This window comes from Neophocaena asiaeorientalis, unplaced genomic scaffold (genome assembly GCF_003031525.2).
Source record: "Neophocaena asiaeorientalis asiaeorientalis breed wild unplaced genomic scaffold, Neophocaena_asiaeorientalis_V1.1 scaffold251, whole genome shotgun sequence".
Lineage (NCBI taxonomy): Eukaryota > Metazoa > Chordata > Mammalia > Artiodactyla > Phocoenidae > Neophocaena > Neophocaena asiaeorientalis.
This window is the reverse complement of record NW_020173377.1, coordinates 2,415,823-2,429,238: the sequence shown is the minus strand read 5'-3', so window position 1 is coordinate 2,429,238 and position 13,416 is coordinate 2,415,823. Positions and strand designations below refer to the sequence as shown.

Sequence of the window (13,416 nt, the reverse complement as noted above, 5' to 3'; positions counted from 1 at the left end):
AGAAAAGTCTGCCAGTATTACAAAATTTTAATTTGCTAGTATTATTTGGGATGTTTGCCTTAAATTTGAAAATTGTATGCTTTTATGTTTTCAGTTTTTTAACAAAATAATTAAATTTATACAATACTGATTTTATGTTTCTGGGCTGTTTCAACACAATTTAATACTGGCTACCTAGTTCTAAAAGCATAATGTATTTCTGTTTATAATAGTTTTTCACATAATAGCATATTGCTCTTATAACTGGTAGATGTTGATTCGGAGGAGGTTGGTTTCTGGTCCAAGTTTTGACATAAGCCGTCTTCTATTACTAGCACTTACAAGCACTGTGAAAACTGATCATGACAAGTGAGCTTTACCACATTAATTGTATTGCCTCAGGCATTGCTAAGTATTTGCTTGTGAACCTGGACACTCTATCCTTCCTTATTTTGATCTTTATCTGTAAGACATGTATTAGAAGGAGTGGCATGGTCCTTTAAGGATAATCTACAAGAACAATTTAAGACTCATCCACCTGAAACTGATCCACATTCTAGAGCAGATGCAGTCTTGCACTGTGCGAAAGAGGCAAGCTTTCCTAGAAAAATATGGATGCTAATATAAACAACCTTTTTGTGACCTCTGCATTAAGAAAAAGATGCTTTGAGAAAAGTAAAAAGTTGGAAGACTTAAAACGCCACACATCTCTACATTCTGTAATTCTATGGTAGATTCTGTTTTGTTTTTTGGGTTTTTTTGCGGTACACGGGCCTCTCACTGCTGTGACCTCTCTTGCCGCAGATTACAGGCTCCTGACGCACAGGCTCAGCGGCCATAGATCACGGGCCCATCCGCCCCGCGGCATGCGGGATCTTCCCAGACCGGGGCACGAACCCGTGACCCCTGCATCGGCAGGCGGACCCCCAACCACTGCGCCACCAGGGAAGCCCTAGATTCTGTTTTTTATTTAAGTAAACCAGTGCAATAATTCATTTATAAAAAGACTAATTACTTCAAGAGGGCTAACTTCCAACATACGAATTATTTTTGTTTTGAACACGGAAAGTTATGTAATAACCATAAAACTCTGAATTCTGACAGTGACTTCTAATAGGTAACTTTGGGCAAAAGTAGACATCAGCTCTGCAAGTGATGTATTTTTTGTTGATGTTAAAAGTCACCTGTACAAGAGTCAGATAGGACATGAATCTAGTTCTGAGAGGGAGGGTCCTATGCAAATACCAAGTTTACAAGTGGTTCCACATAGAGTAGGTCATCTGGTCAGCAAAGAGAGGTTCAGCTTGTTATTCCCTATTTTTGTTATCTTAGAAATAAGGACTTGTGTGTGTAATAGAAGGTTTTTCACCTAAGAAGTTATTGAGTGAATTAGTGAGGACTCTTAGGTTTGGCATTCATTAATTAAACTTAGAAAGTTATAGATCTAAACAATTCTACCTACTCTGCAGAGCATGGACTATTCAAGACTGGATATTTGGCTGGGAGATGCTTTATCATTGATTATCTGAATGGTTATAGTCGGACGCGCAGGCTCAGCGGCCATGGCTCACGGGCCCAGCCGCTCCGCGGCATGTGGGATCTTCCCAGACCAGGGCACGAACCCGTGTCCCCTGCATCGGCAGGCGGACTCTCAACCACTGCGCCACCAGGGAAGCCTTGTAAGTGTTCTTGATTTTTAGGTGTGAAATTGACTTAGCTTTATAGTTATAAATTCAGTTTCTGTTCTTTAATGCCACAGTAGTTAGTAAATTTGTAACAATTTTATTAGCATAAAAACTTTTAATTACTAGACTAAGGTGTATGTATTCAGTTGTGAATCCTCCCTTACTTCCTTTTGCTAAAGCAGGTATACATATGGTTGACCCTTGAACAACACAAGTTTGAACTGGGCAGATTCACTTATATGTAGATTTTTTCAATAACTACATACTACCGGTCTGTAGTTGGTTGAATCCACGGATGCAGAACCACAGAGACAGATAGTGGACTGTAAAGTTATACATGAATTTTCGACTGCACAGGGGTCAGCACCCCTACCCCCTGGGTTGTTCAAGGTTCAGCTGTAATCCTCCCTACAAGTAGCCTGTATGGTAAACTTCAGAATCATCACGGATGCTTTCTTCCTGTAATTGGAGCAGTAGGAAGGCTTTAAGGTCTCCTGCTTCGTGGCTGGGCTGTGGGGAGGAGCAGCTGTAGTGGCAGGCGTGCACCCTTCTCCCCATCGACACACGTTGTTTGCCATGGAGAAGCTCTGTGCAGAAAGCCGTAGCATCCTTCATGAGGCGGTATGTGGGGCAGACACTGAGCCCAGTGTCGTTGTCTTTGGTATCCTCTCTGAAATAGACCACCACGTATTTGTGCAGATGAGTCTGGCTTCTCAGATCGCTGCAGAAGAGGTTAAAGGTGATGGGGAACAGGTCTTGGGAGTTCTCACAGGGGCTGCCCCCCCTCTTGCCACAGGTACCATCACACATGGTGTTATCATTGGAAAGAAGGAAAATGACCTTATCCGTGGCTTTCTTCTGAGTGGTAAGCCACTGCACGGGACCCGTCTCGGCTATTTTCTTTTTCTGCCATTTTTCAAGGATGACTTCACTTCTGCAGTGGTTTTAAATAAATTCAGTGAAGTAGCAAACTGTGTGATGGAAACATATTTCAGATGGGTAAACCACAAGAACCTTAATGGGGGGCAGTAGTGTGGTAGTAGAGAAGGAAGTCTTCTTGATCCTTTCTGTGGGGGAGAAAAGCATTTGTCATCTGTGGACAGCAAATAACAGGCTTTTACTCTAGTCTAAACTATCGCTGATAAATGATCCCTTGCTAGCGCACATCATCTGAGCACCAGGGATGTTATTACTGCCAGAGAGGAAAATACCCCTGATGTTCCTTTTGTACACATCATCTGAAACACACCAGTGCTTAAACCTTAAAGATGCTTAAAAGATGTATTTTCTAAGTCCCTGTCACTGAATTAGTCCTCTTGATTAAGCCCGTAGCTTTGCAAATAAATTCATAGAAACTGTTCAGGTTTAAGGTACTCTGTTTCAGGTGGGTGGTTGTAAATTAGTATTTTTAGTGCCATATGTGAACTAGGACAGCTGACCTCTCTGCCCTTCACATCATGTTTTAAGTTGGGTCAACTCAGTAGTTGTTCCATCTTCTACCTACAGGTGGTAGAGTTTCTTTACAGTTCCGTAAGGTTAAGTGGTACCCCCATTTCAGCTGGAACTCAACTGGAATTCTGTCCTATACGTGTTGAGGAATGGAAACTAGGTATGAAACTAACGAATACAAGTCAAACAATAGCCATTAATATAAGTATTTTTAAGGTCAAAGTTTGACGTGGCTTGCTTACCTAGGAAAGAAAATGGGATTAATCTTGTTCTGTATACAACATCACAAACAACTCAAAGACTACATTTATATTTCCTTGTCTATGTGTGGAGGGGAGGAGAAGCAGAGGTTTTCAGTGGGCCGCCCTCTAGCTGTGTATCTATATAAATATTCTAATTTCTTATTCAAGTCTTCAGTGTTTTAGAGTTGGCAAGATCCTTAGAGCATATGAATCCAAATGAGTGTCATTCTTATGCTTTGGAAGAATTACTTTTCAAAAGTAGGAACTAGCATAGAGTACCTATCACAGGTAAAATGTGATTTGTTATCAGCTATCTTTGGCCCATTACACTCGTTGTAGATGCCTCGATGGTAAAAAGAAAACAGGTGATAGCAGATCTGGAGTCCCAATCCCTGCTTTACCTTAGCGGGTGTGGTCCAGTCATTATAGTAGTCTTTAGGAAAGCTCTGAGGCATTAAATAAATGTCTGACTCTTGTGTAATGCCAAAATGTGATTGCCTTTGGAGGAATCTCCTTTAAAAAAAAAAATCAGTGTGTTATTTCCTCATCTGCGTTTCTTTAAAGAACTGAATTATAACCCTTACCATGCCTCCAGGTCAGATAGATCCCAACCGCCAGCACCCACGTGGCCACCAGCAGAGCCGAGAGGAGGAGAGGCAGCCATCCACCCAGCACACTTCTGCCTGGAGAAAACAAAGCTTATTCATCTTTAGCAGAACAGAACCAAATTTATCTCTTATTTGGAAACTAAAACTTTTATTCAGTGCTTTGTGGAAGTTTTAGTCCCTTTAAAGCCAAGGGTCAGTAGATCTCCCTGGGGTCTGCAGATCAGTGTGTTTTTCCATAGAGTGTCCAGGTGTTTCATTAGATTCTCAAAAGGGAGAGGGGGCCCAGGAGGTTAGGAACAGTCCTCTAAAATCATTTTGGCCTCTTACTCCACATTTTCACTGTGGTAACCAGAGTTTATGTTCGTTTTTTTTTTTCTTTGCTGAATTAATGTTATTCTGGGTGCAATTACTTAATACATAATATGGATAGATGGCATTTTTAAAGGCTGTTTTGTCAGACTGACAGATGTGGGGGGTCATGCCACCTGGTTACGGGAATGTTGAGGATCAGTTAAGCTCCAGCGTGTGAAAGTGCTCAGGAATCCATAGGCACTGCGCCTACACAGCAGTCAGGATTGTTAGGAGGTGGGTTTCTAAGACCAGCACCTTTTAACTTTTTTTTAAAAATTAATTAATTTATTTTTGGCTGCGTTGGGTCCTCGTTGCTGCACGCGGGCTTTCTCTAGTTGCGGTGAGCGGGGCTACTCTTTGTTGTGCGCAGGCTTCTCGTTGCGGTGGCTTCTCTTGTTGCGGAGCACGGGCTCTAGGCACGTGGGCTCAGTAGTTGTGGCTTGAAGGCTGTAGAGCGCAGGCTCAGTAGTTGTGGCACACGGGCTTTGTTGCTCCACAGCATGTGGGATCTTCCCGGACCAGGGCTCGAACCCATGTCTCATGCACTGGCAGGTGGATTCTTAACCACTGAGCCACCAGGGAAGTCCCCTTTTAACTTTTGACCCCACCCCTGGGCTAGTTCTGGAAGCATTTTATTTGTCAACCTGCAGTGAAGGTACTAACATCACTAAATCCAGAGAGACATTCTCCAGAACCAGCTGCTCTCAGGCACCAATGACGTGTGTCTCTTGGTGCCACTATTCCTAATTTGTTATCCAAATGTCTGTGTGGCCACAGTGAATTACAGTAACAGCCAGGCCTGGGCCACTGAGACGGATAAGAAAGTCAAAAAGCAGTGAAATGCATGTTCCCTGATATACTCAGTCCCTTTACAGCCCTGACGTTTTTCAGCAGATCCTTGCGGCACTCTGAATATCAATTTTGCACCATTGATTTTGTTTCCCTTTTGTGTATATCCTGCTTGGTCACGGATCTTGATTTCATAAATGAAGCACAGGTACGGAAATATGGAGTCAGCTCAGGAGAAATGAGGGGCTCAGCCTTATTTCTACTTTCACCAGAACTTCTCTTCCCTTTTTTTCTGGCTTCAACCCGTCTCTAGCATTGTAATAGGACATTTTTTTTCCTTGGTCATATGTCTGTCACAAAGACCTAAAATCCAGACTAGTGACTCAAGACCAAACACCTTCTAAGACTCCTGAGCTGTGAACCTAAACTTTGTACATGTTGCTAAGATGTTAATTTCCTTATCTAAAAGGGTTAGGTCACATCCTAATACATATACAAATATGTCCTCCAAAAAACAGAGCAGTGGGACTCCTCTTGACCTAAGCCAGCGCTTTACGACATGTAAGCCCCTTGGGACTAGTAGAGTCTGGTTCCCTGGAAAAGGGGTGCAGTCCTAACGTGCTGATGGGTATCTGCTCCGCCGGGCATGTCTGAGCTCTGCCTGTATGTCCTGGGAATGAAGAACAAAAAGGCCCTTATGTCTTGGCTGTAGCTGTGTCCTACCGGGACCCTCCATGGCCCCACAGCATACACTCAGAGTGGAAAGAGCTGTGAGAGCACCTGCTAGCCCAACTTCCTGTTCTCCAGCGCAGTAAACTCAGTCCCCGAGGGGAGAGAGTTGCCCTTCAAAGTTCATATGCTGATTGGGAACACAAGCCTGCTGATTTCAAGTCCTTTGTTACTTCATTCTGCAGTGAAAATGGAGGCTTGGGATAATAAAATGGCTCAGAATTCCTCTGTGTTTCTGTGACAGAAAATAGGAATAAAAGCACCTTGGAAAGTCAACAGCCACTCACAAAAGCAGAAGGGACCGTGACGGTAAGGTCAGCGTCCTGACCTCACAACTGTGAAGATGGAAGTTGGGATTCCCCATCAACCTCACATAATGGCGAGACTGCTGGCAGAAGCGAGCTGGGGAGAGAACTCATCTGCTCCAACTAGAAAGACTCCTCAAAGGCAATGAGTTGCAGTGCAGTGGGTCTTCAGTCCCTTCCCCTCTCCTCTCCTCTCCAGAGCATCTCGTTCAGCTTTACCTGGACCACACCACCTTCACTTTCCCCAGTCCCTTGAATCACCACGGAAGTTCGAGTTAGTTCCTTCTGGTGCAGGTAAGTGAGACAAAAATCAAGAATTAGGAGCCAGGGACTTCCCTGGTGGCACAGTGGTTAAGAATCCGCCTGCCAGTGCAGGGGACACGGGTTTGAGCCCTGGTCGGGGAAGATCCCACATGCTGCGGAGCAACTAAGCCCATGTGCCACAACTCCTGAGCCTGTGTAAAAAAAAAAGGTATTAGGAGCCATGCGAATGATTAGATCAAAGACTGCCAGTGAAGACACCGCTCTTCCCAAACTGACTTTGAACTCATTAGACTATGTGTGAGTCAGGATTCACTCCATACTTCTGAGACCTCTACCTTTGGTTGGTTTTAGAGTCACAGGGATGTTTCCAGGGATGCTCCCAGGGACTTGTTTTTCTTTGTCTGAATTAATCAAAATAGCGCAGCATATTTGTACGGCAGACAGTTCTGCCCGTCTCTCTCAAAAGAGAGTCTGTCCAGGAAATCTGCATTCTTCAACAAGAGAAGGAGAGCTGGAGGTTGAGGACGGGGGTGGTGTTGAGGAAACGAAGGGGAAAAAAGTACCTCCAACACATAAGAAGTCCCAATTACAGTGGTATTTTGTATGAGAGCCATATATCTGTTTCCAAGGGGACTGGTTGTAAAGTTCACTTCTACCGTGGTCTCATTCTTCTTACAAGCAGTGATGTTTGGATCCCACAGACTTCCTGTAAGTTGAGAGAGAATCACAAGGCTGGAGTTGCAAACTCAGCCCTCATTTAAGTCCCCATAAGGGCTTCACAAAAACAGATGTACGTTCTGAGGCACACGTCCAAGAGATACTTATTCAACTACACAGTGTGCCTTTTATTTATCATCTCAAAGTAACCTGCTGCCCATGAAAGTTTAGTGACCCCATGTCACTGCTTTGCGGAAAACAGCTTCCCTGGGCTGACGGTGGTGAGAGGCACAGGCTGGGTTCTACTACTCCATTCTATTCTCAACATCCATTTTGAGTGAAGGGCTGGGGTCAGGGTTTCCTCCTTTCCGGGATGCGGGGCAGGAGCCACAGGTTAGGAGACATGTCTGAGTTTATATAGCGACGGAATTCAGCTAGAACTAGAACACTCTGGGCTCCAGGAACTCCATCCATCAGGCTACTCTGCCCCAGCTTTACTGGATGTCAGGAAATAAGGAAATATCTCACGGCTTAGAAGGTACCCGGACAGGTCCACTCTGAGAAAAAGCTGGTGGTTTCATGTGGCTTGCAAATCAGCGCTCGGTTAATTTCCAGGAACATGATATAGAATACCGTGTATTATTTTCCCCACCCAGGAGGCCATTTCAAGTCCCAGCTCAGAACTGTCTTTAGGAGTTGGGTTCTAGGACTGATTCGAGGCCCTCAGACCCCCTCACATCCCAGTGACCTCCAACACTCCAGATCTCTCCTGGTGGGGGGTGAGAGAGGAGGCACAATGCTCCCAGTCTGCCTTCCAGCAAGGAGACGCGTGCACTCAATCTGCTGGGGTTCATAGGGATGCCTGTGGGGTGGGGGTGCCTAAGAGGCAGGGACTGATCCCCCCAAACCACTAGCCTCATTAGCACCCTAAGACTATTACCCAGAAATGCACAGAAATCCTTGTAAACCCCTTGGAAGTTGGCCAGTTGGGACTGATTATCCTGAAGGGGCTTATTTAAAAATGCGAAAGATGGGGGCAGGTTCTAACAGTCTGGCCTGTAGGATGTGGACCCCTGTGAGGTCACAGGTTGACAGCCTGCTTCTAGGTCACTACTTTAGCTAACGCTCACACCTTGAATATTTGCACGTCCAAACAGAAGGTGTGCAGGGTTCCCGTGACCACAGTTCAGTGGTACTGGTGTCTGAGCAGGTGGAGGACTTACAGATTCCCATCCAGGCAGGAAGGGCCTTTGGTTTGTCCATGTCCCCTGCATTGGCAGGCAGACTCTCAACCACTGCGCCACCAGGGAAGCCCTAAAATGTTACTTTAACCAAGGGAGCAGGGTGTTTTTTTTTCTGTGACTTGCTCACCATATAAACCTACTAAGAGTCTGTCCATCCCTGGGTTCAGTGGGCACGGCGCTGGCCATGATCAGCCTTCACAGTCTGAGCAATTCGGATACATAACAGCCCCACTCTAGGCCTCAGTTCCTTCATCTTAAAAAGCTTGAGCTGCGCTGACTCACGGTATGAATTTCTTCTAATAACAAAAGCAAATGCTGTATTTACTTACCTGCCTCGATGCACTTTTTTTTTGCATTTCATTATGTGGTCCAGGCAGCCTGGAAATTTGACTGAAAGTTTTTACATTTTAGAAGAAGGTATCTCTGCTCCACCCCCTTGCCAACAAGTGTACATACACATAGGCTTAACCACACCTGTAATGAATTGTCAGACATTTCAGATATGAGGTCAGATAGCAGATTCAAATGAGATGCTAACATTATACTCTTAAACAGAAGATTATCTATTCATGAAGTGATAACCAGAGTCTAATTTAAATACAGCCTTTATCAAAACTATCTGTGATCCCCAAGAGAAGACCTAGAAACCAACCATTATTCAAAAATGAGGTTTGGTAATATGTGTAGATACTGCCCCTTCCAGGAGGTGGAGCTTAATCCCACCCTATACCCCCACCCCAGGATGGGGTAGACTTAGTGATTTGTTTCCAAAAACTAAAATTTGGGAAAGGGAAAAATACTAGATTACACAGAGAAGCCTGGCAGACACCACTTAACCAGTGACAAAGGTGAGCACCACCTGTGACGTCCTGTGCACGTCACCCACCCCTGATAGAGTTATGAGAAGAGTGCTTCACCTCTGCGGAATTCTCACCAAACACACCTGTATCCCCAGTCTAATCATGAGACAAACACCAGACAAACCCAGATTGGGTTTGCAGGATGTATGGCCATCACTCCTCAAGACTGTCATGATCGTGAAACACAGGAAAGACTAAGAAACTGTCACAGATCAGATGAGACGAAGGAGACATGGGGGACTAAATGCCACTGAGACAGAAAGAGGACATTAATGGAAAATCACGTGAAATCCAATAAAGTCTGGAGTTCAGTTCATAGAAATGTACCAGTGTTGGACTCGCAGTTTTGACAAATAGACCACGGTAATGTAGGATGTTAACGATAGGGGAAACTGGGTGAGAAGTATATGGGAACTCTTTGTACTAGCTTTGCAACTTTTCTATAAATCTAAAATTATTCCAAAATATAATTTAAAAAATGAGATTCAGTCTCATCAAGAAAGCTGGGCACTACTGTGTAGTAAATGATGTGATGCCAAGAATACACTGGACCACGACCAAGGAACAATGACAGATTGGAAATTGCCCCATTTGGCTTCGATGCTACACCTGGGACAGGGACAGGCATGGGATACAGAACAGGTGACCCAGCTGAGTAGGGGTGACGTGGGAGCTGCTGGGGCCGGGCACCATGCTGGACCTTCCTCACCCATGATCCCATCTCATCCTCACCCCAACCCCGTGTGTGATGCTGCAGGTGTGACACCAGAGAGCTGGTTGTGTGTCACAGAGCAAGGGAAGTAACCCAGCACTCGGTGCCACCTGCCTCTTCACTGCAGCTCAGGAGAGAAACCTACTGGAGTCTGTACATCCTCAGAGAACAGCCGCACGCTGTCAGACTACACAGCCTGCTAGGCAACTGAGGCTGGAACAAGCGTTTTGCATCAACAACAAAGAATGGCTAAAGTGCATCAGTCCAGAAGGACCAGAGTTTGACTGTCAGCTTCACTTCTGCATGTGTAACCAGGGCAAGTTACTTAAGTTCTCAGTTTCTTTATCTGTAAAACGGGGCTGTCCCAACCTTGGGGTTGTTGACGGCTTAAGTGAGATGATGCGTGTCAAGTGCTCAATCAGTGCCTGACACACAGGAATGGGCTTTCCCCTCCATTTCACCGGACTTAATCCTCTCCTTGTGAGTGAGGTGCAGTTACTGTCATGTCCATATTACACACGAGGAAGCCGAGACTCCGCAAGGCCAAACGCCTTGTCCAGGGTACCTGGCTTCTCTGTACCAAACCATATACCAAAACAGGTGTCCCAGCAAGACAGTAAGAGAAGAGTGAGGAAATGTACCTGGTGAGGTGAAGTTCACAGCCAGGGAGGGGCCGTCTTCATTCATATTTGCATTGGGGATGTTATGGGCCCCAATGAAACAGACTGTGTTCAGCTCTACAGGAAAGCCAATGTAGGAAAACGTCCACTGCAAGGCAAAGCGGGAAGCCCTGAATTTCCAAGTTCTTCTCATTTATAATTTAATTCCTTAACCTACTGCTGAAACTCATGTCTCTAGTCAACGTCTGCTAAGGAAATGGACCCCACACGGTTTGCCAGTGTAACTCACAGAATCAGAGAAGTGTAAAATTCTAGAGCCAGGATGTAATTTAAGTTCAGCTTCCCTCACTTTGCTGATGGGGAAACTGAGGCCCAGGGATGCTGACCTGCCCAAGGCACACAGCAGAGAAATGGCCCCAAATGGGATTTGAACCCAGGAATTCTGCTTCAGGCTCCAGGCTGTAGCTCTCAGCAGCCTGTTTGTGAGCACAACATCCACACCCCCAACAAAGGACCTGGATTAGTGGCAATTAGCCAAGTGTCTCCAAGTGCTTACTTTGACCTAGAAGATTCCCTCAGTCCTTCAAGGCACAGGGGATGAAAAGAAACCGAGTGCCATGTTGAATACGGTCAAACCACAAGCTTTCATTTGCCAATTAGGCAAAACACCATCTTTTTCCTTAAATGCATACACAAGGGATGAATGCTGAGCTGGTTCCACTTCACAGTTTGAGGGAGACTGCATGGCCCCATGGTAGGCTATGATGGGCCATAGATTAACCACTAGTACACTTGACCCTCAAGCCTGGCCATCACCTCCCTTAAAGACCAGAGGTGGGTTTTTTACCCCTCTCTGCACCTCAGCCATCTCTGCTACAAGCAGGGGATAACTCTAGACCACCATGAAGGTCCCTTCACACTCTAATGTTTAACTGCAGGCTTTCAGGACAGTCTAGAATATTTATTGAGTTTTCCCAGGTTAAGGACTGGCTATGCCAAGAAGATAAGTAGAAGAGTGCAGTCCATGGTGCCTTTCCCAGGTGCTTTAAAAAATTCTTCTTCTAATATAAAAGGACTCACCTGAGATACTTAAAAAATCATAACGCAACTGTGATTTCATCATGTTATCTTTTAAAAAGAACTTTTAGGGCTTCCCTGGTGGCGCAGTGGTTAAGAATCCGCCTGCCAATGCAGGGGATAGGGGTTCAAGCCCTGGTCCAGGAAGATCCCACATGCTGCGGAGCAGCTAAGCCCGCGTGCCACAACTACTGAGCCTGTGCTCTAGAGCCCGTGAGCCACAACTACTGAGCCTGTGTGCCACAACTACTGAAGCCCATACTCTGCAATGAAGAGTAGCCCCCGGTCTCTGCAACCAGAGAAAAGCCCGCACTAGCAACGAAGACCCAATGCAGCCAAAAATAAAATCAATAAAATATATAAAATTTATTTTTAAAAAATAATATAACTTAAAAAAAATAATATCATCAGTGTCTAAGAAAGGCTAGTATTAAATCCTTTGGAGTTAACTGCTCATGTCTTTTTATAAGAAAAAATAATTAGTACTTTGGTTTTGTAATAAAATACTGGACCTAAAAGGCAGCTGCAAGTTCCAGTGACATGACACAGTGTGGTTAAGTCCACCAGCTCTGGAATCTGATCCTTCACGGCCTCAACATTTCTAAACACCTTGTATGACAGAAGGCAAGACTTTTGATAGTTTGAGTAACCTGAGTTGGGTGAAATTCTCAGTCGCTCATCTTTGTCTTTTTAAAGCTGAACTCCAAGGGATATCATCAGGCAGCTTTTTAAACAAATGAGCCACCATACTGGAGCTACGTTCTTGTCAAAGGGCTGGTGAGACAAATTTTAGGAAGAAGCAAAGCAACGGCTCTAAACTTTACAGGGTTCAAGCTGTTGGCCTAACAGCAGCTACTGCAAAGGCAGTGAATTCTTCCTCTAGTGGAAAAGGCCAGGGAGTGAGGGGATGGGCTCCGAACTGAGACAGAGGACAAGGAGAGTAGCTGAAGACATAAGGGCAGGGAATGGGGTTTGTCTTTCCATCACCAAGTAACACCATGCTTTTATGCTATGTGCTATGCTAAAAGGGCAGCAATATAGCTTCAAATGCTATTTCGCAGATGAGCTTTTCTTTAATGACCCAGAAGATTCTCTCAGTCCTTCAAGGCACAGGGGATGAAAAGAAACCTGCAGTAAAGTTCAGGAGCTTAGCTCTGAGGACAAGGGCCCCAGTACAGCGAAATTAACAGGGCAAAGAAGGCGAGTGGAATGGAGAAGCAGCTCTTGTGCCCCCAAAGAGGACAGACCTCAAGACCCCAGGCAATAACAATAGTGAACACCTACTATGTGCCAGGCTCTTTGCTGCTGCCTTGCAGGCCCTATCGCTCTCCTTCACTAGATCCTGGTAAGTTAGGTATGACCCTTCCTTACACAGATGAGGACAAGAGGCTCCGTGAGCATAAATGGCTAAATCAAGAGCACATGGTGGCATGCGAACCCAGGTTTGTCTGATTCCCTTGCTCCTGACTCAAGCAGCCCGACGCCCGGTGCCCCAGAGCATGCACACGCGTCCCCTACAGACGGCCCTCCGCGAACGCCTTGGAGAAGCATGAGCTGACGGGTGGGACGAATTTGGGTACGGGCTCGAGGGAGGGGAAAGCGGGAGGGGAAAGCGGGAGTGGGCGCGGATATGGGCTTACCGGCTCCGGAAGCATGGCACCACAGCACAGCGCGGCCAGGCTCAGCAGTACTAGCGACATCGCGGGGCCACCGCCCGCCACCGCCCGCCACCGCTCGTAGTCCCTGCCAGCCTTCGGCCACGCTCTTACCCCGGCGGCCGGGGCCACACCTCCGGGCTCCGCCTCCCCCAGCACCGCCCAGGTAGGGGCGGCCCCCTGGCGCCCT

At 45.9% G+C, this 13,416-nt stretch overlaps 1 protein-coding gene across 1 annotated transcript; it reads right to left on the bottom strand.

The window, feature by feature from the left end:
- Positions 1-1,664: 1,664 nt before the first annotated feature.
- Positions 1,665-13,416, bottom strand: IL17RB (interleukin 17 receptor B). Its single transcript, XM_024746316.1, is given in 6 exon segments — positions 1,665-2,731; positions 3,940-4,056; positions 6,317-6,430; positions 6,964-7,107; positions 10,516-10,642; positions 13,212-13,416. Coding segments are annotated over 6 exon segments (1,221 nt in total). The 5' UTR covers positions 13,272-13,416; the 3' UTR covers positions 1,665-2,072.